We start from the raw sequence: 26,737 nt of genomic DNA, 5'->3' as shown, positions 1-26,737 counted from the left end.
ACAGTTTTTTATCTGACATATATGATTTTGTGAAAGCTTGGTAAAATGTCAGATTTTGTGCCTAATAAAATGAATGGAATAAGAAATGTGCATGCCCATGTACGTTTTTGAGATACAAAGACCAAATTCAAAAGGCTATAGAACTTATCGAGTTCTTTCCTAAAATATGCTGTACGAAACAATATGTACGGTTTTCATCCAGCATTAGGATAAAATGTTTGGACACCCTAAACATCCAGAGCAACCTACAGGGCTCTTCCTCCATTTTAAAAGTCAGGTTTAATGCTTTTTAAGACCTTTTTAAGACCTCAATAATTAGAATTTAAGACCCCAAAATGTAGTCAATTTATTTTGTAAAAAAACCTTAATGTTTCTCATTTATCAATTTTATTTTTTAAATTTTGTTCAGCTGTGATGCAAAACATGTTAGCTAGCTCGCCACTAATGTTAGATAGCTCTCCGCTAACCCAAGTTCTCTCCCAGGTAACCTAGCTAACTCGCCGCTAATGTTAGTATGTTAGTTTTCTCGCCACTAATGTTAACTCTGCTCACCTTGGTTTTCTTCCCCGGTAGTGTTAGCTAGCTCTCAGCTAATGTTAGCTAGCTCCATGCTCACATTAGTTACTAGATAAACAAGCTAATTGTCAAAATTTTGGACACCCCACACATACAAAGCACACTAGCTCCATAGCAACCACCTGGACCAGACACCATAGCCACCACCACCACAGATAGCCATAGCAACACTTTAGCAACCACCCAGCAACACCATAGCAACAATCAACAAATTAGCACTGCAATCACACATCAGGAACTGCGATCTAGTTCACCCTGTTATTTAATGCTCAGGACCCCACAGGATAGAGACCACCATAGAGCAGCTATTATTATTATACTAGCACTGCAGTGATTAGCGCTGATTAGCATGGTGGTGGTGTATGAGGTGTTCGTGTGTGTCGAGCTGGTACAGTGAGTGGATTAAGTACAGCAGTGCTGCTGGGGTTTTTAAACACTGTGTTTAACCCCTCACTGTCCTCCACTCTATTACACACTCCTACCTACAGCTGAAACACCTTGTAGATAGGTGTTTAAAAACTCCAGCAGCACTGCTGTATCTGATCCACTCTTACCCGCAATGTCCCAGGTGTATGTGTGTACTCTCTGAAAGCACACCTGGCCGTATGATTGAACACAGTACCTGGCTATGAGGGCAGCTGGAGGTGGAGCAGGTAGCTGCAGGCTCATTGGCATAGCTGGCCCTCAGCTCCTGTTTGAGCCGCTGGTTCTCACTTTCCAGCAGCTCCAGCTGCTTTTCCAGATCTGTCGCCCCCTGTGGGACAAACAATAGCTTTTTCATTTCACTTTACTTTTTCAGTTAAACAATTTAGGAGACAATTTACAATAAGGGCCAGAAATAACAGTATCTACAACAGTAATAAACAATAGTAAAATGATAGGGCTGGGCAATATATAAAAAAAAAAAAAATAAGAAATATTAATATATTTTCATACCAGATATAAGATGAGACAATATAGTTTATATCAATGTCTCTCCTTAACTAAACGCAGATATTCAGAGCAGACACGCCCACTCTAACCTAAATTGTGGGCTCACCAATCAGCTCCCTGACACAGGTGTAAGAATATATCAGTGTTTCCGCCCAGATTCACAGAAAATAAAGTACAACTTAAACTGCACTTTTTCATTTATTTATGCACTGTTTCTTAAACACTTTAGATTATTTTTTCGAATATTACAACAACTGTGTTCCTTGTTTTTAGGCTACTTAAAGTGGAAGAAAAAACATTTATTTGAATAATCTGTTGTTTATAGGTTTGCAACGGTATGAGATTTTCACGGTATGATAACCGTCTCAGAAAATACCGCGGTATCACGGTTATCACGGTATCACCCTTAAAGAAATTACAACAAAGGTTTTTTGTTCAATTAACTATTTATTGTAGAAACCTGGAACAATTATAATTTTAATGTCTCCTTAAAAAAAAAAAAAAGGTGTACACCATCAGGTGAAGGAAACCAGGTTTTTGCACTACTCTTAAGGGCATTAAGAGTGTATATAAAATATATATATATATGTAAATATATATTATATATATACACACATACACACACGTTATACACATTACATGTACTGTAAGAAGTAAAGATTCTGTATTTAAAATATTCAGTACAATTATTTAAGTTTAAATTATTTATTATCTGATAAACTGAGCCTGGGTCAGTGTCTGATCAACAACTGTTGTAAACGTCCGTTTTACTGCCAAGTTGGTATATAACCAGATACTGCAGAAAGAGGGGATTTATTTCTTACATGATCCTCACAATAGAGATTTCTATTTTAAGGCTTTCACACCGAGTCTGGTTTTAACATATGAAAAACAGGCACGTCAGAATTTGAAAATGAACGCATGTAAATGAATGGCATCTTTCACATCCAGTCCGGCCAGGACCTTTACACGGACACGTGAATCCATCGTAGCACGCACTTCACGCCTGTACCTGCGTGCCCAAATTTCGGATAACTCAGCGCTTCTTCGGGCGCTTACCGCATGGGTTGTGCACGACTACAAAGAGATTTTATTTAGGTTCAGATTAAAATTATAAACTAAACACATACTTTGCGCTGCACGGCGGGGTGGTGTTCTCGGAGATGGGAGAACAGGTTTGACGTATGTTCACCTTTAGCTGTGACTTTACGGCCACATTGATTACAAATCGGATAACCATCCTCGGGTGCGTTCGGCGGGTCTCTGAAATAGTCCCACACTGCTGATTTTAGTTTAGCCTTTTTTTAGGCGGACGGAGATTTGTTTATTCTGATGCACTTTCTGCCGTTCTCACCGCTGTGTGCTGAGCAGCTGAAGCGCAGCAGAGTTGCGCATGCGCGGGTGAGTTTCTCCGCTGGCATGCGTTTTACCGGTAATAAGCAAACACACACGGTATGATAACCGTGCATTTTAATACCACGGTATACCGTGAAACCGGTTACCGCTGCAACCCTAGTTGTTTATAATGAATTAGTATTAAAATTGATTGCCTTGGCTACTGAGTGATAAAATACCCTGAATAAAAACTGGGAATGTGTAGGGCTCTCTCTAATGTGTTTCTTTCTAGACACTAGTTGTGAAAACAATATTAAATACGACTAAACTTTACTGCTCAAGTTGTAAATGTTGATAATTATAATGAATTCAGAAATTAGCTGAAAATGTTGTAGTGATTGATAAGTAGTCCAAGCTAGTCAATTAATAATCAGTTGAGACATTCAGTGGTCTAGTTTTGTACAATATCAAGCCTCACAGAGAGAAAGAGAGATGCAGAGAGGGAGATACAGAAAGATATATACATATTTTTCTAGATTCTCTCTAGTTTTCCATTTTTTTTAACAATAACTCTCACAAACAAGCAGAGAGAGAGAGAGAGCGAGAGAGAGAGAGAGAGAGTCGCAGAGAGAAAGAATAGTATAGAGAGAAAGAGATCAATAGAGAGAGTCTGTGGTATGTATTGTTACTTAATGTCAATATTTTTCTAGATTCTCTTTATTTTCTGTGGTATGTATTGTTGCTTAGTGTCCACATTGTTCTAGATTCTCTTTAGTTTTCTAGTTTTTCTACAATATCAACTTACACAAACAGGCAGAGAGTTGCCGAGAGAGAGAGAGAGAGAGAGAGAGAGAGAGTCGCAGAGAGAAAGAATAGCAGAAAGAAAAAGATCAATAGAGAGAGCCTTTGGTAAGTATTGTTACTTAATGTCAATATTTTTCTCTCTATTTTTTCTACAATATCAACTTACACAGAGGCAGAGAGAGAGAGAGAGAGAGAGAGAGAGAGAGAGAGAGAGAGAGAGAGAATGTAAGAGAGATCTGGGCCATGTGCAGAAACTTTATCTTACTGAAAGACCACATTCCTGACGTATCAAATCTGGGTCAGTTCCTAACGCTTCCTGTCCTTTCCTGTCCTCCAGCTAAACCAGGTCAGCAGGACCAGAACTACTGAACATTCCTCACATATCCAGTTTAGACAGACTGTGCTTAGATCGACTGGAATTCTGCAATAAGTAAAGCTACTTTTACTAATCTCTGCATTTTCTCACCAGTTCAGAGCGCAGTCTCTCCACCTCCTGCGTCTGGTTCAACAGCTTCTTCTCCAGCTCCTCAATCTGACAAAGATATACAGAGTTAGGTATACACAGATATAGATATACACGCACTGATTATCATCTCTACCATTCAGTTCAATTCATTTCATTTACCATATTTTTCGTACTATAAGGCGAAATTAAAATCCTTTAATTTTCCCAAAAATTGACAGCTGGACGTTACGTATGAATTGTACCACTCCGCTGAAGACCTGCTAAATTAGAAGGGAAACATGGCCACACCCTTGTTCACTTCAGATATGCATTCTTACTAGCTTAGCTTAATGGGACTTATAATCCAGTGCACCTTATAGTCTGAAAAATACTGACTAACCTTTATTTTAACTCTGGGGACACGGAGGGTGAGACAAGCCATTTACAAATGTAGCAGAGGTGATAGACCAGTTAAAGATTAAAAAATTAAAGAAATGAAGAAAAATACTATAAAATGTTAGAAAACATACAGTATCAGTCATAAGTTTGAACACACCTCTGCTCATTCAATGAGTTATTTTTTTACATTGTAAATTTAATATTGAAGATATTTCAGCTATACAGGAACACATGGAATTATTTTTATTACACTGTTGCTATTTAAACGACGCAGAAGGAAGTCGGGAAAATAGCCTGTTGGTGGGGTGTAAGATATCCATGACCTTCACCTCAGGGTATAAATAAGTAGCTTCAGCTCCAAATTGTGAGATGCCACCAATTGAAACGCATTGATGAAGCACAAACCATTATATTTGTATAGTAAAATGCTAATTATTGAAACATTAGTTCCAATTAGTTCTATATCCAAAATGTACTGAGATAGAAAAGAAATCCATCACTTCCGTAACCATGGTGACAGTGCTCACCTGTGTGTGCAGCCCTGAGATGAGTGAAAGGTGGTAACCGTTACTGTCAGGATGACCCTGAAGCCGCTGTGATCCTGAACTTGATCTTGATCGTCTTAAACCTGTAACACAGACAACATGCCGACACATCGGTCAACCTTTTACCAACGTAATTATCTGCAGAATCTTTTGACATAATAAATACTGCACTGCATCTGTTCTTCCAATTATATCCAATTATATATGTGTCTAGTAAAGAACATAATAAATTGTTGGCATTTTAAGACTATATTTAAGTTTTGAACTGTAGTCAAGCTGTAAGCGCATCCATGTTTTTTTTTTTTACAGCCAGTGATAAAAACCAACTAACAGAAATATAGGAAGTGTATACTACTGAATAAGCACCTTTAAAAAAAACAGACAAAAAATACAGAATGCGTTACATTTTAATGAATTGATAGATCAATTAATAGGTCATTAGGATAACCGCAAATAATACATCCTAGCGAGTGAAATATATCTAAATATATAACAATTCTCATTAGTATGATGTATGAGTACTATTATAAGGATATTTATTTATTTATTCATTATTTTTCTTTTTTACAAATATTTTGCTTTTTTCCATAAGGGGACATATTATACCTCTTTTTACACAAGTTAAAAAGGGGTCTATAAGCTATAAACAACACCTTCATTAAGTTCTTTACACAAAATCACTCTTACATAAAGAAAGATCTCATCAACTCTATTCTAACCAGTTTCAGTGCCTTTCAGAAAGAGCCCTTAAAGGGCTCTGTCATTTTTACGCAAACAAGCTGTTGCTGGCCACGCCCCATGTACACTCTCAAAAACAAGCTAGTTCATGCTTAACTGCAATATTTGAAAGTTCTTACTTACATCTCACTCATCTGCTAGCTTGCCACAGACAGTAAGTACAGATCCCTCCCTCAGACAAAGTCTGCTGGCTAATCCTGCTGTGTAGTGTCTGAGGTTCTCTCTCAACTAGCAGACCAAAATGGTGTTTCTTTAAATTATCTAGTGGGTGCTGCTCTGTTGGAGATTGATGGGTGAGGGGTGGTTCTATGCAGGTTTCCTTATTGTGACGCCACAATAACGGAACATCCAAACGGCTCAAAGAAGCATATGATTCCTGACTCCAGAAATGCGCTTGGAGTGTTTATAGAGGCAGTCGAGACCCAAGCGGAAATACAAAAGCATGCAAAACGCGAGTTTCACATAATACGTCCCCTTTAAAGCTCCACTAGGTAGAATTTGTGCTCGTGGGCTCCCCCTACAGTTGTAGAGTGTAATAAATGTTTCAGGCCGTTTAGTTTCTCTTTCTCGTTTTCTGGCTTTCACAGACCTGTTCGGTCTCTTTCCAGCTTCTTTCAGAGTGTCTGTATGTTAGTTTGTAAAGAGTAAAACCAGTAGTCCTTGTAGAACTGTTAGAACTAAAGGTCGGAAAGCAGGTCGCAGTTCTCCCGAGCGTTGGTCGCGGCCGCCTCGGGAAACTTACAGAGTCTGGTTTGAGCTCAGAGGAGCTCCGGCACAGACATGAGAGCACCGCTTTTCCTCCTATTACACCTCAATGCAGCGCTGCAGTGAGTTTCAAGCTGTAATTTTACTTCTTTAAAAGGATCAAAAATCAAGGAAATCCTACCCAGTGGGGCTTTAAGTATTATTTTCAGTGCATCATTTTGACAAAAACTAAACTGCAGATGATTTATTTAGCAGATAATTGCTTATCTCCCTGGATTCTGAAGCTTTTTAGACACATATTCTTTTAAATTACACCCACCTAAAATAATTTGTTATAATAGTTGTTTTTAATACAATTTCCACAAAAAAGGCTTTACAAAAAAACTAAAAAGTACTAAATAAAGTTTGTAATACTAAACCACTCAAAATTAAAACAAACATTATATTAAGAATTTTAGATTTTCACTAACATATATTGTTTTTTCTACAGTGTACTCAGCAGCAGGTTGGTGTATAAAAGCTTCCCCAGTTACCTGTTTTGGAGTCAGCTTGTCTGAGCTGGTTCTCCTGCAGGCTGGGCTGTTCTAGAAGCTCCTGGTTGGTGTATTGGTGCTGCAGGCTGATGTGTGGCTGCTCGTGACTGTTTGGGTGGTTTGGGTGGTCTTGGTGCTCTTCCTGCGTCTGCTGTTGCTGGAGCAGCAGTCGTTTGGTGGCGTCTTCGCTACACAGACGAGCCTGGAACTCGCACACTTTCTCCTGCAGAGCCTGCAAAAGAAACAGGACTCAGAAGTTAGTTAGAAGTTTAATTATGATCACAGATGTTCAGAGTTTTGTAAGGAACACGACTAAAATCCACTTTACTAGTCTAAAAACTGGTTTTACACAGAAAAGCAGTGAAACAGATGCTTACATCTACCTCTCTAGCAGCAGCTCTGGCTAACAAAAAGCCGCACATGCTACCAAAAATGCAGCCCATTCACTCACTCGTACTCTAGCCAGCTCGTCTACTAGCGGAGAACAGCAGAGTGGAGAATGGAGAACGTTCCTTTTTTACATTTGGCAGCACAGTACCGAAGACAAAAGGAGCTCACAGCTAAGCACAAAGGAGCAGAATGAGGGGAATTACGTGGGCAGACGTCCAGGAACAGGACCAGGTGACCTTCTGTACAGGTGAAGTGGTGAAGAGAAGACCAGGAGAGGAAGAGAATGAGGAACATGAGTTGAAGAAAATAAATGGAAAGACAAAGCACATTACATGACAATAGAACGTAGACAAATATTGGACAAAGAGAGGAGAAAAAAGGTGGAAAAAAAAGACTTTCCAAATTTGTAGGCCTTTCACAATATATAAAAACATATATAGATATGATGGTATAGAATTGTTCATGCTTATGGTAGGCAAAAGTTATTACTGATAAGTTATCAGTATTACCTCAATTCTTACATTATTTATTTATCACATACAATATGAACTAGTAGTGGGCAGTGTGGCCCTTAAATAATATCACAATATTTGCTATATCACTGGCATTATAAAGTACAAGTCAAAATTTTGGACACACCTTAATTTCAGTGTTTAATTTACGTCATCAACTATGAAGAAAAAAATTAAATTATTTAGCAAATAATAAAAAAGCTTTTTATATTTAACATGACAGCTTTGTACATCTCTGCTGGATTTTCTCAGTCAGCTTTATGAGTCATCTGGAATTCAGGCTTTCAGTTAACAGCTGTGCTGAACTCGTCAAGAGTTAATTACTTGAATTTCTTGTCTCTTAATAAAGTGTTTGAGAGCATCAGTTAAAGTAAAGTAGTGAAGAGGTAGAGTTACAGGTATACAGTGAATAGTGAATATTTGAGTAATGTTCTAATCCAGATTATGAGAAGCAAAAACTACTCAACTAAATAAAGTAAAAAAAAATACTTTTATTTATATAAAAAAAGTATTTTATTAAGGTCAGTCAATCAGAATAAAATCAAGAACTCTGAAAATATCCTCAAATGCAGTTACAATGACGGTCAAAAACATTATGATGAAACTGGCTCTCATCAGGAGTTCATCCAAGTTACCAGCTTCAGAATCTGCAAGTTAAGAGCAAATTAAAACCTAAATGCAAGCCTTAAATATTCTATTGCAAATTACTTTGGTACAATATTTATGCCATAAAATCTAAATTACAAACGGGTTTTCTAAACCAATTATCACAGCGACCTCAATCGTGAGTGTTAAGTAAAAGTGATATAAAATTACTCACGCAGGTCAGCTCTGTAATCTAGTGGACTTTTTTAGCTCTCAGTTTGCTGGATTGCCAAACGTCCAGGGTTCCACTGATTAATCCGATCTGGATTAGAAACAGTATAGGCATTGTGTGCCGGGCTGTATATTTATATTTATTGACACGCCGCACGGCCCAGGTGCGCCCTTCTGACTGTCAGGACCGTCCCAGGTAAAGGCTATTGTGTGCTTTCAGACATGGAGAACAGGCCTCCCACTGAGGGAAGAATATAACCTGCAGAACATGTGATCACCATCCAATCAGAGAGAGGCAAGCACGAAACAAGAATCACTGAAGAGACTGGAAACACTTGTCTGAGAAGGATCCACCCTTAACGGCCTATATAATATAAAAAAAAAAAAATAAGATTCAGGTTCCCAGACAGTCATTTTATATGGATTAGATATCTCTACTTAAAATGCTGTGTGGTCCAAGACTAGGCCTTATCACTGTTTGGGAACAACTTTTTAAAAAATATTCTGATGCAATATTTACCTATAATAAAGTGTTAAAATACATACATTCACTCTGTCTATATGTGAAAATTAAGCTGTAAAAGCAGCCAGTTTTGAACTTGCTTAATTTTCTATTGTAATATACAGCTTATATTTACTTTTTCCGCTTCAACAGATTTTTAAACGAGGCACAATATGGATCAACCAATCAAAACAAGTGTCATCTTTAGGGCTAGGCAATATGGACCAAAACAAATATATTAATTTTTAGGCTGAAAGAAAATTTACCACATAAATCTTTTTTTTTTTTCGTCCTTTAAGATCTTTTGAGACCAAACTACATGTACCAACTTTTATACAGGCACCTTTAATTAATATTCAGCTATAGATAAACATTCATGAGATGTAAAGATGATATAAGCAATATTGTCTGAACTTGTATCTTATATGAAAATATATCAACAATTTTAAAAACATGATATATATCGCCCAGCCCTGGTCATCTTCATTAACATTTTTTTATTAAAAAAATGCAAATGACTACAGGTGTGGTCTGATTACACAATTTGTAGTGTGCTCCCTGCGATATCATATATATATATATATATATATATATATATATATATATATATATATATATATATATATATATATATATATATATATATATATAAATATAACAGAGGGTTTTTTGCCCAGTTGAAAGACATTGAGAAGGGCCACATTATTGCCCACTCTCTACACCTTCCACCAGACAGCTTCCTTCGCCTTTGTTTGAAGTGTCATCATGAGAAAAAAGTAGATTGATATGGACTGGAACTTTATTGTCTATAGAGTATCTTTTGCCAATTGTTCTTCACCTGTTGTGTTTAGCTTGCCCACTTTCGCAACCTGTAATCAGTATGGTAGGTTTTTTTAACGATCTTATTCAATGCTAAACTACTGTTTACTACCTTATTTATCTATTAATTGTAACGCAGAAACGGTTGTAGACTTTTTGCTAACTGGTTGATGTAGCTCATCTTGTGGCATACCACAGGGTTTTGCTCTAGGCCCAATAAAACTGATGTTAATAATTCTAAAACTGTAGTACTGAGAATGAAGAGCTGAAGTGTACGCTTACATAGTTTGTGCTACATGTTCTAAAGCACTAAACACAGAAAAATGCAATGTTAGGAAAATAACAAGTGGAAACATTAAAGATTTCAGTCCTTAATATTTTAATGAAAGCAGAAAAGAAGTCATCTAGTGTACCACCTTGGACTGCTTCGAGTAACACTACCTAATTAATAATTCAGGATTCATTTGGGATATGACTGTATCCATATTAGTCACTTTGCTGTAGAGTGACTGTTGTATACGATGCTCCCCAGATCATCAATCACCTCTAGTAGTGATTTGAGGGACACTAAAAGCTTAGTGCCTTGTGCAGAACATCCTGCAGACATATGTGTTGCTGCCGCTCATGGCAGGGCTTTCAACTGGTACTGTAACTTTCAGTAGGACAATGCTCAACCACACAGAGCAAGGATTTCTGAGGAATGTCTTAGCCAGACTGACTATTCCTTGGCTTGCCTGCTCTCCAGATTTATCACAAATCCAGGATTTATAGGAGCATCACTCCTAAAACACCACAGTGTAGCCCTCATCAGAAATGGTTAACTACAGTATCACACAGCTGAGCATTAATAGTCCATGCAGTCACAGCTACAGCTGTATTCCAGTTTGAGCTAAAATAAGGTGCTGATGCTGACGGATGTGGGATTAGTCACACTGCACATCCCTGAGCTCTGATGTCAGTCTGCAAGTGCCACATTTTACGCAGGCTAATCAGAATGTGAGGGCTGATGTTTACTCTGCAGCTCAGAGGACGACAGCACTTCCTTTTAGTCACTACTAGAGACGTACTGGGGATTACACAATCGTTAGTTGTGGGTACTGCATACAGAAACAAAGGTTTCTTTGGTTACACTGTTGGACAAAGGCACTTAGCAACAACTCCAACACAATGATGGAACTGGCATGGTCTTTCTAACTGACTGGAGTGTTCACAATTAAAATCATCAGTACATTTGGGCAATCATCGATACTGATGGAGAATGGGTTCATACAATTTTCAAACGATAAATTGATCCTTGATTTTTTCATGACTTTTTCATGCCTTCAAGACAGTTTTTCTGACCATATGATTTTTAAAACTCAGCTAAAACTATAATCGAAATCAATTATAGTAGGTCTAAAATAAATCTGACCCACAATTTTTGATAATAAAATGTGTGTCAGATCCTGAGAGCTCCAGTGTGTAGAGCTTAATCACTAAATTAACTCTGATTTTCTTCATCGATAAACTAAAACACAAAGATTTGTAGACCAAATTTCCATGACTTTCCCAAAACATTGTTTGTTTTTTTTTTCCAAAACTTATCCAGACCTGGAAATTACTATTTTCAAATTCCATGACTTTTCAGGCTTTTCATGACCAAAATTCTGTAATGTCCTGCATCGTCTAATGATAAAATGTTCTTTTCTTTCTAGAATCGATTAAATTTCTATTAGATTAAGGATGGGGTTAGATGCCACGTTAACGCAGGGTTCATACCCTTTTCAACCAATAACTTTCCATGATTTTTTCATGCCTTCAAGGCAAATTTTTATGACCATACGATTTTTAAAACAGTGCAGACATGGACAATAAACCCAAAAATCAACTAAAACTATAATCGAAATCGATTACAGAAGGCCTAAAATGAATCTGTCACACAATTATAGATAATAATTTTGTGTAGGGCTAAATTACTGAATTAAATCTGAACGGATTATTAATTAGCTCAAAATAGACACCCCCCCCCCCCATCAATAAACTGAAACAAAAAGATTTGTAGACAAAATTTCTATGACTTTTCTAAAACGTTCTGGTTATTTTTATTTTTACAAAACTTATCCAGGCCTGGAAACTGATATTTCCAGATTTTTCATGACCGTACAAACACTGTTAACAGTTACATGCAAACTTCATCAAGAATCATTGTGCATTGTGCATCATTGTGCAGGCATCTATTAAACTGATTTTGTATAAAATAATAATAATAATCTTGATTAGTTACTGTTTGAAATGGCCAAACTTTTATAAATTGTATTGTTTTCTACAGTATGTTCGAAACTGTTATATTTAAACTAAATAAAGTTTCATATTTTGTTGCAGCAGAATATCAATGTTTTGTCATTTTGACAAGCACATTCTTAATGCAAAAATACCCTGAAATATAGTGATATTATTTTAGGGTCATACTGCCCACCCATAGTATCAGAGTGTGTTCTAATACTTACTCTACTGGGCACTCTGTAACCAATGTAAATGAAAACACTCAACCTTTAAGCGATTGTCAAACTCATGTTTTTACCTTTGCAGAACGCACTGCACTGGAGGGAAGCGAGGAGTTAAATTTTAGCAGTACATCGGTTTAGTTCAGGACCTGTAGCCGTCCCTGCAGCTGCTGCGGCTTACAGTTTAAAAAATAGTCACTGAACTGCCTCTAAAGTAGGCTAAGAATGCAGGCTGTGTGTTACATCAATAAACACTGGAAAAGCTACAATTCCCAGTATTACAGTATTAACATTACACTGAAGTGAGAATCTAATAAACAAACTAACCATTCATGTGCACACTAAGCCAGTACAACCAGTTAGACAGACTTTTTTTTTTTTTTTCAAAAGGAAGCAAATCTGCATTTTCCTCCCGTACTGCAAATGTACCGGATCAGCAAAGACATGTTTCATGCCAAGAGTTTCCTCAGTAATCAGCACAAAACTAGTGATACACAGATAACACTTTTTTCTTCCCAATACCGGATATTACGGGTGTGAATCACAAGGCATCTCACAAGATGATGTTTTCTTGATACGCTGCCCATGATAAAGATCATATGGTGCCACTTTAAATAAAAGACCCTTATAAAGGGTTTATACATGGTTTATAAATAAGTTTATTACTTATTATTGATTAGATTGTAAATACATTAAAAACCATTGATAAGGAGTTACAACACATCAATTGAAAAGGCAACAGTGACTCATTGTTTGCTTAGTCATATAAATCAACTTAGTCGTTTAATTTAAGTATTTAGAAAATATCTGAAGTTCTACAGTATAAATAAGTGTGAAAACACTTTTGAGAATTTTTTTGCTCACTGTTGCCATTTCTATTTGTGTTGTTAGATATATTTTTAACTGCTAATTAATGGGTTTTAAAGTATTTGCATCATTTATGACCATTCATAAAGTCTTTATAAAGGTAGTCTTATTTTAGTCTTATTTTAAAGATACCGATCATATAAAGACACTGTGATTTAGGGCTGCAACTATAGAAAATATTTTACTAATCAAGCATTCTACTGAAAATTCTTGTAATTTATCAATTATTCAAGTAATTGAATACAACATTTTTGCTTAGTTAAAAATATATTATAAATACATAAAGGAAAAAAAGATATTTTACTTAATAATGAGTGACTAATGGGTTTCCTTTATTAGAGAACACTTATTTTAGAGGGTGTAGGTTTGATTGCTTTGTGAATTGATTCACTCAATAAGTCAATTAATCAAATCACAAGAAAACTCAGAGACGACACAGAGCTCTCCTTAGACACTGGATTATGCTTCAGAACGTGGGTTTGTGTTAAATACTGACAAATAAAGCTGTAAACCAGTTACAGAAAGTTACTGGGAAAGAAACTCTGAAGAAGAGAATATTAATGAGTGTTTTCCCCAATGGATTAAATCATGGATCTTTAATGGAGAGCAAGGACGCTGCAGTTTTTACAAACATCAGCATTTCTTTATAGATCTTTTTAGACATATATGTATGCTTCATGCTGATGTGATGAGGCATTTTTGAGTTATTAAGGGGAGAAGATGACAACGTGCGATTTTTGTGTAAAACACGGGGCCTGGTGCTGATTGGGTTAAAGTACTGGTACTACATAGTTGGCATATTGTACCTTTTTTAATGAAAAGGTATTGAGATACTTTTCCAGTATTGGTATACCAAGCATATGTGGATGGGTAGACTTACACATCATACTGCAACCAGGAAACAAATGACTGTATTTATGGTAAAAGAAAATAATATCTTTACAATTAAAGAATTAAAGCTCACCTTCCGCGAAAATACGATTTTTCTTGTTTTTTGTGGAATACAGTAGGTCTCTCCGAGTTGAATGTGTACACCTGCACATTAAACTGTTTTGCAGCCCCCATTGTCTGCAGGAGCTAAGCAAAGAAATCCCCCCTCCCCCCCTCCGAAAAACGGGTGAATTTTGAATTATCTTTCTGCCTACGTAGGCAGAAACTCACAGACCAGCCCACCTTGGCTCGAGAAACTCCCAGAGGCGGAGCTGAAGCGACGCAACATCACCGCTCATCAGTTAGGAGGTGGGAGGCAGTGAGCGGCAGAGCGGTGGAGGGGCGTCGCAGTGCTCCTAGCCAATCAGAGGAGAGATATTTGCATGCTGTTTGCATGTATGAATATTCATGAGCAAAGCTGGAATCCGGTCATTTTGGACACACCCCTAAAACAGTCCATTAAAAAAGAGCTATACAGAGACACCTGAGCACTTTTTTTTTACAAAAACGGCTCACATGTCATTCATTCATACTAGAGACCACAACTAGACATTTTAAAATGAAAGAAAAAACGACGGAAGGTGAGCTTTAAGTAAAACAAGTTGTAAAGAGGTTGTACCTGTATGAGCAGCTGCTGCTGGTCTGATAAATGAGGATCTGGGAGGTCAGAGGTCAGGCAGTGGCGCTGGAGGACTGTGTTCGGCAACGTCAAGAAAGAGCTTTCCTCCTCACCATCGCTCATCAGGAAATCCACTGAACTTGCTGCAGACACACACACACACACACACACACACACAGAATTAGAGGACATCAGAATTTAGCAAAATACACAATTTCTTAAACGTTGCCACTGGCAAAACTGGTCTGGATGCTCATCTATTCAGATTTTTTTTAGCCATGTGAATATATTACATAATCTCTCTCAGACCTATAAAAGCACTAGAAAAGTTGCACCGCTAGTGGGAGAAACGAGGGGCAAAAAATGATACAGACGAGCGCAGGTTAGTTGTGACATTTAGCTGTGATTGAGTACATAAAGTATGATTGCTGTCGAGCAATGTGAACATAGTTAGGAGGGATAGAAAACCATCAATAAATAAAGTCAAAAGGGTCAAAATTAGAGTACAATTGCTCTCAGGGCCTGCCCTGATAAAGAAAATAAAAAATGGTGTGTATTGTTTAAGCAGATATACAGCAGATAGGGGTGTAATTCCGAACCCTATACATTCTTAATGGAGGGAAAGAAAAAAAGAAGAAAAGAAAACAAGTTGACTATGTTTATGCGAACATCCGCATCACGGAAGATGAACAATCTGGAGTTCGAACACTGCTCATATGGCAAAAACTCAGGAAAAAAATAAGAATACACATTGGATAACAATATACAGGCAAGTATATAAAATGATAATTATGCTATTCAGTACTTATTGTACAATAAATGGGCTTGACCATGCATAATTGTTTAAATAAGGAACTTGCATGCATACAAAAATGTGCAGAGTAGACTGCTCCACCCAACGATAAAATAAACCTTTGTTGTCATTAAAAATCATCATAAGTCATTATAAAATAGCTTCAACTAGCCATTAAAATGACAATATTAACAATATATCTATTTTTGATTAAAATGTTTTAAATCTTTTTTTTGGATAGTCTAACAATACCGTTGCACATTATTAAAGCAATGAACAACCCTAAAAAAATACTTTTGCAGAATTTAAAGCTGTACAAGGAAAAGAAAAAAAAATGTAGCAGATGCACGGATTTCGCAGTGTCTCTCTGACATATCCTCATGGATGAGGGAGCATCACCTTCAATTAAATCTCTCAAAGACTGAACTTCTGGTTATACCAGCAAAACCATCTTTTCAACACAAATTCTCTATAAGTATAGACTCTCTCTCTCTCTCTCTCACCGACAAAGGTTGCTAGGAACCTGGGTGTTCTGGTTGATGACCAACTCTCCTTCACGCACCATGTGGCCTCAGTTGCTCAGTCCTGCCGCTTTGCGCTCTATAACATCCGAAAAAATTAGACCGTTCTTGACTCAACAGGCCACCCAACTCCTGGTGCAAGCGGTCGTCATCTCACGCCTCGACTACTGCAATGCCCTGCTAACTGGCCTCCCGGCCTGTGTAGTAAAACCACTCCAGATGATCCAGAATGCAGCAGCACGTCTGGTCTTCAACCAGCCAAAACGGGCACATGTCACCCCGCTGCTCATTGAGCTCCATTGGCTACCAGTTGATGCTCGCATCAAATTCAAAACTCTTACAATCGCCTACAAGGTGATGTCAGAACAGGCTCCTTCCTACCTGCACTCACTCCTGAAGGCTTACGCTACCTCCCGGCCGCTGCGCTCCTCCAGTGAACGTCGCCTCGCTTTGCCAAACAAACATTCACACAAAGCAATCCAGACTGTTCTCATACAGAGTTCCCCAATAGTGGAACAAACTACCTTCCACTACCAGATCAGGAGAATCTCTCACTATCTTTAATAAACTCCTGAAGACAGAGCTCTTCAAAGAGCACCTACTCTCCTAACACCTCTAACTAACTACCTTCTACTACCAGATCAGGAGAATCTCTCACTATCTTTAATAAACTCCTGAAGACAGAGCTCTTCAAAGAGCACTTACTCTCTTAACACCTCTAACACACTAACTACTTCTAACCTCATTTCCTTCTTCCTCTCCTTCACTCCTCTATCCTATTATTCCCCTTTGACCTCCTTTTATCCCTATCCAAAGATGTTTTTCCTTTAAACTTATTTTACATTGTACTTGACTATTGTAAGTCGCTTTGGACAAAAGCGTCTGCCAAATGAAATGTAATGTAATGTAATGTTCAAAAAATATTTGATTCTCAGTCATTTTCAAGCATTCCTTAATATTAATATTATGTAGTAAACAGTTAATAAAAGTGTTCGTCCTCCACATTAATCCCCTGATCTAAACCTGATGAACTGAGATGGTGATTTGAGGTGATTTAATTGGGATGAGCTGAAGCTTCACAGCGTGAAGGAAAAGCAGCAACTACTGTTCAGCACCTCTAGGAACTCCTTCCTTCAAGAAGCTGAGAAAACTATTCCAGGTGACTCTCCCTCATGAAGACACTGAGATTAAAATACCAAGAGTGTGCAGATCTGTCCTCAAAGATACATGTGATACTTAGGATTTTTTATTTTATTTACAATATAAAAAATCATAAAAAGAAAGAAAGAAAAAAAAAACACACTGAATGAGTGGAGGTGTGCCTAAACTATGTCAAATATTAAACCTGAAGGAATGCAGTTACGGTTTCTGCTAAGCCAAAACAAATGTAGTTAAAAACACTGAACAGCTGCATGACCAAGAATGTGTGATTCACCAACATCACTATCAGGAAATATAAACTCCTCATCCAGTTCTTCACAGACTACCGCCACAAGTTCCAAGTTCCTCTTGCATGTCCTCCTCTCTCTCTCCCCCTCATTCTTTCTCTCGTCTGCAACAATAACAGCTTCAAGGTCCTGCAGGCTCCAGGGAAACCAGTGCAGGCTGATAAGCTGGGAGATAACAGCTCAGTGTGGTGACACATTAACTTCACAGGTACGGGTCTGCAGGAGAGATTACAAACAGAACTAGACTGGGCGCCTCTAACCTGGATATAAGATGAGATACAGTTGGGTATGGAGATGTACGGTATGTTCTGTATGGGATCCAGCAGAACATTTATCCACAGATGTTGCTACAGCTGGGCCTGTAGATCCTGTAGCTCTACACTCGTAGGTTGAAGCTGAAGCTCCATAAATGCTGAGTTATTGATAAATCTGGAGACTAGGCAGGACAAGGAAGTGTTGTATTCTGGTGGAGACGTTCCTGTAATCTAGGAAACTCTTGCAGTGTGTGGGTGAGCATTATTCTGCAGAAAAATGCTATCAGTTGGAAGTCCTGTCATGAGCGTCAGCAAGACATGTGGATGCAAGACGCTCTCCACAGATCATCACACCAGAAGTTTGGGGAGTGTGTCACTCAACAGCAAAGGCTTGAAGGATTGAAGCACTCAGCACAAGGTCTCCATACTCAATCCTGACCGTCACAATGCAACTCAACTCAATGCATGTCAACTGGTCAAAATATCTTCAAGTGCATTGTAGGGGCATGTCTGGCAGTCAATGATCTTTCAGCAAGAGGTACACTACCCAAAAGTAACCTCTGAAAGCTTTTTTTTTTTTTTTTAAAGGGCAGTGGAAGAAGCAATTTTACACACTCCTGTGGTAGACCCAAGACCCAGTTTTTAGCGATCTATAGCAGTCAAACAGCTTGATTTAGGGTGTGTCCGAGCGTCTTTGCTATCGTAACGATGGGAAAAGTATACCGTTTCCCTTTCTCAAAAAAAAAATATGATTTTATTTAAACCATAAAGTTATTATTATACTTTATATATCAGTCCACAAAACATTCTTCTAATAACCTTCTGGCTTGTCCACAAAATCTTTAGAAAACTACAAATGGGCCTTCAGTTGCTTAGAAGTTACACTGGGGTCCTTTGTGACCTTGCCGACTATTACACCCCTTGTTCCTGGAGTGATCTTTGTTGATCGATCGCTCCTGCGGAGGGTAACAATGGTCTTGAATTTTCTTCTACTTTTACAAAATCTGTCTGACTGTGGATTGGAGGTTTTCCAAACTCTTTACAGATGATTTTGTAACCTCAGAAACCTCAATTGTTTGCATCATGATACACTTCCACAAAAATGTCTTGTGAAGAGCAGACTTTGATAGATCTGTTCTTTAAATAAAACAGGCTCCACCCTCTCACACCTGATTGTAACCCACTGATTGAAAACAACTTTCTTGAGGTTCAGATACTTTTGACACTCACAAATATATAATATTGGATTATTTTCCTCAAAAAAAATTGATCAATAATAATATTTTCTCTCTCATTTGTTTAACTTTGTTCTTTACCTACTTTTAAGAACATCTAATGTTTTAAGTCATATTCAAGCATAAATATAGAAAATTCTAAAGAGTCTTCAAGCACCATTGTATGTACTGTCATGATATTAATGCCTTCTGTGTATTAAAAATTGGGGTACGTCAAACACGGGGACTATACGGCACAAAACTCACATCAGTTCAGAAGAAGAGTGTGTGTTTTTCAATGACACAGGAGGCAAAATTCACCATGTGTATGTGTGCGCCTCAGGCAATCTTAGACAGCTCGGTTACTGCACTATGCAAAACTGTCACATCACTGTCACCATCCAACAGCACCAGCATTTTCCCCACATTCTGCTTTGTCAGGCTCTCTCTAGTGTGTGTCTGTGTTAGATTTGCACTTCACGAACAACTTGCAATATTTTTGGCTGCATTATATTATTTTATGCTATATTATTTATTTTGCCACATTATGTTTATGCTGTTATACTCTTATACTATATTCCTGAAATTATTTTTTTTTCTGTTTTTCTATATCGCCAAGTATATCGTTATCGCAAAAATACCCTGAAATATCGTGATATTATTTTAGAGCCATATCGCACACCCCTACTTGTCACCATGAAAAAGTAAAATAACAGTTTAAAAGAAATGGCAAATAGGTACGTTATCCTCAGCAGACATGTCATGACCACACTAAAAGTATGCACAATAATCTGAAAGTTTATTCTTCTTGAACCATTCTTTGGTTCGACTTTTGTGCTCGGGTCATTGTCCTGCTGCATGATCCACCTTCTCTTGAGATTTAGGTCATGGACAGATGTCCTGGCATTCTCCTTTAGAATTATCAGAAATAATTCAGAACTCCTTGCTCAGTCAATGAAGGCAAATCCTAAGAGATTTATTTTTTTTTAGAAACCTTTCCACGCTGATGAGCATCAACACTTCCACAAAATGTGTTGTAAAGAGCAGACAGATTTCCATGCTCACCTAACTTGTAATTCCACTGATATCAAGCCTGTTTTATCCACTAAAATAATGCACAATAATCTGAAAGTTGACTCTAGAGTGCTTATACAAAGAACAAGCACCGCCTGAGTGATCTAGATGCTCCAGTTTCTTGTGCTTGAAGAGCAAGAAACCCCCTTTCAGTTTGCCTCAGGTTTTTCTGAACAATGATCATCCCTATTCTGAAACAGTAGAAACGGCTACATGTTTCTTTCTGTGGGGTGTGAGTGTGTTGATCTTTAACCACAACAGTACATCAATTAAAAACACTATAAAAGTACTATACTAAACTACCCTAAATACTGTAATAAGGGGCAAAATATCAGTGCTTACGATGGTAATAAACATTTTCAAACAGTTAAGTGATGTCTCAACAAATTGACACTAGTTAATACTTTATTAAATATAATGAAATTGTAATGTTCAATAATATTAAGTAATTAAGTAAACGATATACATTAGTTAAAATAGATGCAAATGATTAATTATGTCTTAGGTAGTGTTGATGAATAATAAGTTGAGACATTCTGTTGTAGGTACTGTTAATTAAGGTACCCTAGATTAGATTTGCAAATCTTCAACCACAACAGTGCACCAATTATCATCTTTTAAAGAAGAAACACTGGATTAATATTGGGGAATAAATGCATCATCATGCCTCATCAGGTCATAAGAAATATTTCAGTGTTTTAATGAAAAGCAAGTTTTCATTTATTTTGCTATACACACACACACACACACACACATATATATTTGTTACATGCTACTTATGTTATGCTGCTTAAAAGCTCTTTAGCTTCCTAGGGTGTCCCTTTTTACATAATTTAAATGTCAAACATTGCTTTTATACTTGTTGTTTAAGCAGATATGCAAAAAAAAATGAGGCTGATTATAATGATTGTTACTGCTTATTCTACTGTATTTACATTAATGATTTGATTGCATCATTAATAATGTCAAAAACAGTTGAAAGTGTTTTTTTGGCCATTTTTGGACAAATACTTGGGCTGCAACTAACCATTATTTTGGCATATTGTCAAATAATCTGATTATTTTTTCGATTAGTTGATTAGGGAACAAATATTTCTGCCATGTCCTTCATCTTTAAAATGATAAAAACAGTTATAGATGACATGTGAAAGCCATTTAAATATCCAGATATTATTTAAATGTGGAAAGTACTGATATTTAGTGAGTAAATGTGTAATCTGTTGTGTTTGAGCACTTTTGGAGACACAAACAAAGTTAAGTTTAAACTTTTAAGTGAGCGATTTACCCCTCTCCCATAGCTCTTTTTCCCCAGCACTGTGTGTAATGCGGTACTGTTACAAATGAGCGATTATTCGACAATAAAATTTGTAGTCTGCAAATTAAATTAATCAGCATTGTCGATGATATTGACTAATCCTTGCAGCCCTATCAAAAACTTTTAGTTACTTAGAGCAATTATTTAGCAAGATAAGTCCATTAACATGAAAGGGTCACTGTTTACTGTTTAATAATTTAGGTTTTATTAATTCAGGGTATTTAAATAATCAATGTCTGAATATTCTCAATGCTCTCTAAAAATATTTTATTTTGTTATTTTGCTATAAAACTTTGATTATATCAGTCAGTGAAAATGGTCAATCCAAAAAAAAAACTAGTTATTTTGACAGATCTGAATATATTTTTTTTAGATTTAAGAATATTTCTACTTGCCAAGATCTCGTTTTCTGCTGCAGTGCTATCATTCTTTGTCCGGCAGAGACATTAACAGGTTCCTGTTGTTGCTGCTGACGCAGTCCTGCAGACGAGGAATGCACCGGTACACAAAAACCCCACTGTTCCCCCTCAGCCTGGTTTAAAGCTCCAGTTCTGTAATCAGCTTTACCCCCCAGTACCTGCAGCACGTCAGCCTCGCTCCCTCCACTCAGCCCAGAACCTCCTGCTACCATTCTCTTACACACACCTTACACTGAATAATATACACACACTGTCTCACGCTCATTCACACACACACCTGCATACACTTGCTGCCTCCTGAAAAATGTCACCACACTGGTTTAAGTGAAAGCATGTGACTTGGCTCACCATCCAATGAGAGGTCTTTGTTCCAGAGCTCCTGCAGGCAGGGGGTGTGGCTGAGGTCCCAGGTCTTCCGTGTGCCGAACATGACCGCCGGGCCGAGGAGACCACACTGCTGGACCGGCTACAGAGAGAGAGAGAGAGAGAGAGAGAGAGAGAGACAGAGACAGAAAGAGACAAAATGACAGACAGAAAGTAAGAAAGACAAAAAGAAAGAGAGAAAAAAAGACAGAAAGAAAGAGAGAGAGATATATTACTGTCTCTAAAAATTACATAAACTGAGTTGCCACTCTATTGCAAACACCTACTAAGCAATCCCTGTGGACACACAATGTCATTGCCATCTAAGACTCAATGCAGTGCAGAGCAGTGCTGGTGTTCAGTTTGTTTTTAGAAATGGTATGCTTATGTGCTTTAGCCCACCTGATGTTGAAAAGTTGTGTCAAAAGTGCTGGAACTTTTTTCGGTTTGTAATATTAAAAAAAAAAAAAAAAAAAAAAAAAAAATGCATGCTTTAGACTGTGGGAGGTGCCGGTAACCAATGTAACACGGATAAACACTTCAGAAAAGAGTAGTGTTTTTGGATATTTTAGATTAAAAAGATAAAATGTCAGTATGTAAAATAGTGATTTTACGCCATTTTGACAATTGACAACTGTTATTTCAATAATTCATAACTGAATTAATCGTGAAAATCGCCTAGAACTAGTGCCGAGTTAGAATGCCTCAATAGTAGGCAATAGGGCTGTGAGAAATTTTGGATACTTAGATGCATCGTTATTCGGACGTGGACGATTCTGAATCGATTCACAAATGACTAGAAAATTTGTATGCAGACCTACTTAACTTTTGACATCCTAAAATGCTTGTAGGATTCTATGTCCTAAAGTATGCATATTGTTTGATGTTGCACTTCATTTCCCTCTTGTTTTCCCCATGTGTGTGTGTGCGTGTGTGTATGTGGCCGACTGCACTTTCAAGCTGTTTATAGTGTTTCTTGCTAGCACGGAGGCTAATCCAGCAAGCAGTCTATCCAGTCATCTTCTACTTTTTATCTACACTTTATTTTCATTAATGCCCCCAGTTAAACTTAGTAACTCAGCTCAGTCACTCAACTCAATTCATACGCAGTTTAAACAACAAAACCAGCTTCATTTATAAATTACACTAGTCAGCCATAACATTATTATTACCTACTTCTGATTTCCTTGTAGCTGGTTTTAATGTTTTGGCTAAAGCTTAAAGCCAAACCATTTGGGTAATAATATCAATCCTAGATTTTCCTTCTAGCCATTTAATTAATTGCAATTACTACGCTTTTTAACGTAAACACAAATAGTGTCAAACGGCCTATTAAACAGCAGGATTCATTATGGATCATTATAGATACTTTACTTTTAACAGTACCAAGTAGTCATGCAATGAGGAAAAAGAAATCCTGTACAGAAGAAAAAGATGTATGAGATGCTCAATAATTGTTTTATAATTGTATTACAGAAATGTATATCATAGCCTAATCCAATTGTAAGTAGCCTAGAGATTCCCACCCCTAGTAGACGATTTACACTGATGTATAAAGTGGCTGATGGATGGCATAGATTCGTTGAAATGTGAAAAATAGTTCCACACTGCAGATTCTACCAAAATCTCTTATATTTAACTTTTAAGAACTTCAGTGGAGCCAGCATGGCAATAATGTCTGATATTGGAGCTTTGAGGACACAGTGGTTAAAACAAAGTCTCAGAACAGTATTGAGATTAATATATGTCTTTATCTATTCTGATCCTAATCCATTGAATTAGATGAGGACACCCCTACTGTTCATTCTTCACATTACTACAATACCCAAGCTACCCCTGTTACCCATAGCAACCGCAGATTATTTACAAATTCCAGGACACTGACCACAACCACGGCTCCGACTAATCAGATTACTAATGAGTGACCACTGCTTTCACACGCAAAGTCTACAAAACCACAAACAAAGACCCAACCCAACATTATATGTCTCAAAAGAGCATCCTTCAATAGGGGTTAAATTTAGGGCAAACTTCTCTCATAGCACACACACAAATAAACACACGCATATAAAACAGAGAAAACAGTGGGATGGTTTCAGTCTTTAAGAAGGTCCAGTCTTAATCTGCTTAGTCCAATTGATAGGAATGATACCCTGCTGTGGACATCCATTCAGAGTACAGTGCAGTTCACTACAAATAGTAAACGATAATACAGCGCATATATATAGCAGTATAGGGGAGTATAAGAAGACTAGAATGAAAAGAAGTATAGTTACATTTTGAGTAGTATGTATAGTACAGGAAATATAAAGATGTATAGCCAATAAATTGAAGTATTTAACACATAGGCTAGTATGACATTATAGGAAGTATAGTATTGGAAGAATAAAAAATTATTGGGTAGACTATAGAATAAAGGGTAGAATCAGATTAATATGGCAGTATAGAATATTATAAGAAGCATAGTGTAGCATAGGATATTGTGGGATTTTACAGGGTAGAATAGAATAGTATAGGATGCGAGGAAGAGTATAGGTAAGTAATAGTGACATACATCACATTATTGGACAGTATAGCAAGAATATAGTAGTATTAAAAAGTAAAGGAGGTATAGGGCTGTATAGTGTTGTAAATTAAGTATATGAAGAAGAGGAGAGTGCAAAAGAGTATAGTATCTGATGAATATGGTAGTATATGATATTATAAGAAGAAAAGGGGTAGTATAGGATGTATAGGGATGTGCAGGAAGCTTAGAGTAATATAGTGCAATAAAAGATATTATTGGATAGTATAGCAAGTATAGGGTAGTACAAAACAGTCCAGAAAAATATAGAAAGTAAAAGAAACTTTAAAAAGTATAGGGTAGTATAGGAAGTATAAGATAGTATAGATAATATAGAGGAGTATGGGATATTTTAGGAAGTATAGAAGTATTAGAAGTATAGAGAACTATTGGAGAAGTACAGCACATTATTGGATAGTATAGCAAGATTATGGCAGTATATAATAGTAAATAAAATATAGGGCTGTATAATGTTGTAAATGAAGTACAATAAACATAGGATAGTACAGAAAGTATAGGATAATATAGGGAATTTTTGGGTAGCATATTAAAAATAGGGTAGTATCCGATGAATATGGTAGTATAAGATATTATAAGAAGTATAGGGTAGTATAGGGATGTGCAGGAAGCTTAGAGTAATATAGGGCAGTACAAAGCATTATTGGATAGTTTAGCAAGTTTAGGGTAGTACAGAATAATACCGAAAAGTACAGAAAGTAAATGAATCTTTAAGAACTTTACGGAGTATAAGATACAGAGAGTATAGAGGAGTATGGGATATTTTAGAAAGTATAGTAGTATTAGAAGTATAGAGAACTATTGGGTAGTATATAGAGTATAAGGTAGTATCAGGTGAATGTTACTTTAGGATATTATAGGATAAAAGTTAAAAATATAGGATGTATAGGAAAGTATTGGGTGGTATATGAAGTATAGGGAAGCTTAAGGTAGTATTGGGCAGTACAAAACATTATTGGACAGTATAGCAAGTATAGGCTAGTACAAAATAGTACAGAGAATTATAGAATATTTTAGAAAATATACTATTGTAGTCGAATTATTGGGTAGTACACAGAAAGCAAAGGGTAGCATAGCATAGTTCAGAAAGTATATAATATTTAAGGAAGTATACTTTTGTACTGGAAGAATATGGAATTATTAGGTAGTATATACACATTATAGGGTAGTATCAGATGACTATGGCAGTATTGGGTAGTCCTCCAATTCACTACGTCCCCAGAGCCCAATGGCATTCATGCAGTGCTACATTACACAATATTAGAAGAGGACTACCAGCAAAGGACGGTGTGAAAGCTGAACGGTCAGCCAAGGGCCTGACCTCTCCATCAGAAGAGTCTGAGTGAGTTAAAGCCGGTAATGTGCTGGACACTCCACTGCTCAGATGTACTTACTAAACCTGGAAATTAGCAGCTGAATTGAGTCAGGTGGGTCTGAGCAGGTAAATCAATCAAACCACATAAAGAATCATGTAGTAACTTAAAATTGTTAAAGCAAAATATTCTGTGAAGCATTTAGGTGCTCTTATCTGGGGAGCTGTTAACTTGCGGTTTCTGAGGCTGGTAATTCTAATAAAATTATCCTGTACAACAGAGGACACTCTTCCTTTGCTGGGGCGGTCCTGATGAGAGCCAGTTTCATCATGACATTTTGATGAACCTTAATTTCTTAAAAGTTTTTTTTTCTTTACTTAGTTGAGTAGTTCTTGCCATAACATGGATTAGAACATTACTCAAATAGAGCTATTCACTGTATACCAACTCTACCTCTTCACAACTGATGCTCTCAAACACAAGTAGTTAAC

General features: G+C 37.0%; 2 protein-coding genes across 20 annotated transcripts in view; both read right to left on the bottom strand.

Moving 5' to 3' along the window:
- cngb1a (cyclic nucleotide gated channel subunit beta 1a) overlaps positions 1-26,737 on the bottom strand; it is a 168,081-nt gene that overhangs the window by 8,041 nt on the left and 133,303 nt on the right. The window lies entirely within an intron of this gene.
- Positions 1-26,737, bottom strand: part of kifc3 (kinesin family member C3) — an 89,711-nt gene that overhangs the window by 27,869 nt on the left and 35,105 nt on the right. For 7 of the 11 annotated variants that reach the window (XM_049483758.1, XM_049483757.1, XM_022666008.2 and 4 more), the window contains 7 exons: positions 22,338-22,455; positions 14,952-15,094; positions 7,607-7,642; positions 7,014-7,245; positions 5,020-5,120; positions 4,115-4,180; positions 1,199-1,330 (listed from right to left, as the gene is read on the bottom strand). In XM_049483758.1, the coding sequence (XP_049339715.1) occupies positions 1,199-1,330; positions 4,115-4,180; positions 5,020-5,120; positions 7,014-7,245; positions 7,607-7,642; positions 14,952-15,094; positions 22,338-22,419 (792 nt within the window). In that variant the 5' untranslated portion in view covers positions 22,420-22,455. The other 4 variants (XM_022666010.2, XM_022666016.2, XM_022666015.2 and 1 more) reach the window with 3 other exon arrangements.

This window comes from Astyanax mexicanus, chromosome 9 (genome assembly GCF_023375975.1).
Source record: "Astyanax mexicanus isolate ESR-SI-001 chromosome 9, AstMex3_surface, whole genome shotgun sequence".
NCBI lineage: Eukaryota > Metazoa > Chordata > Actinopteri > Characiformes > Acestrorhamphidae > Astyanax > Astyanax mexicanus.
This window is presented reverse-complemented; position numbering and strand designations above follow the sequence as displayed.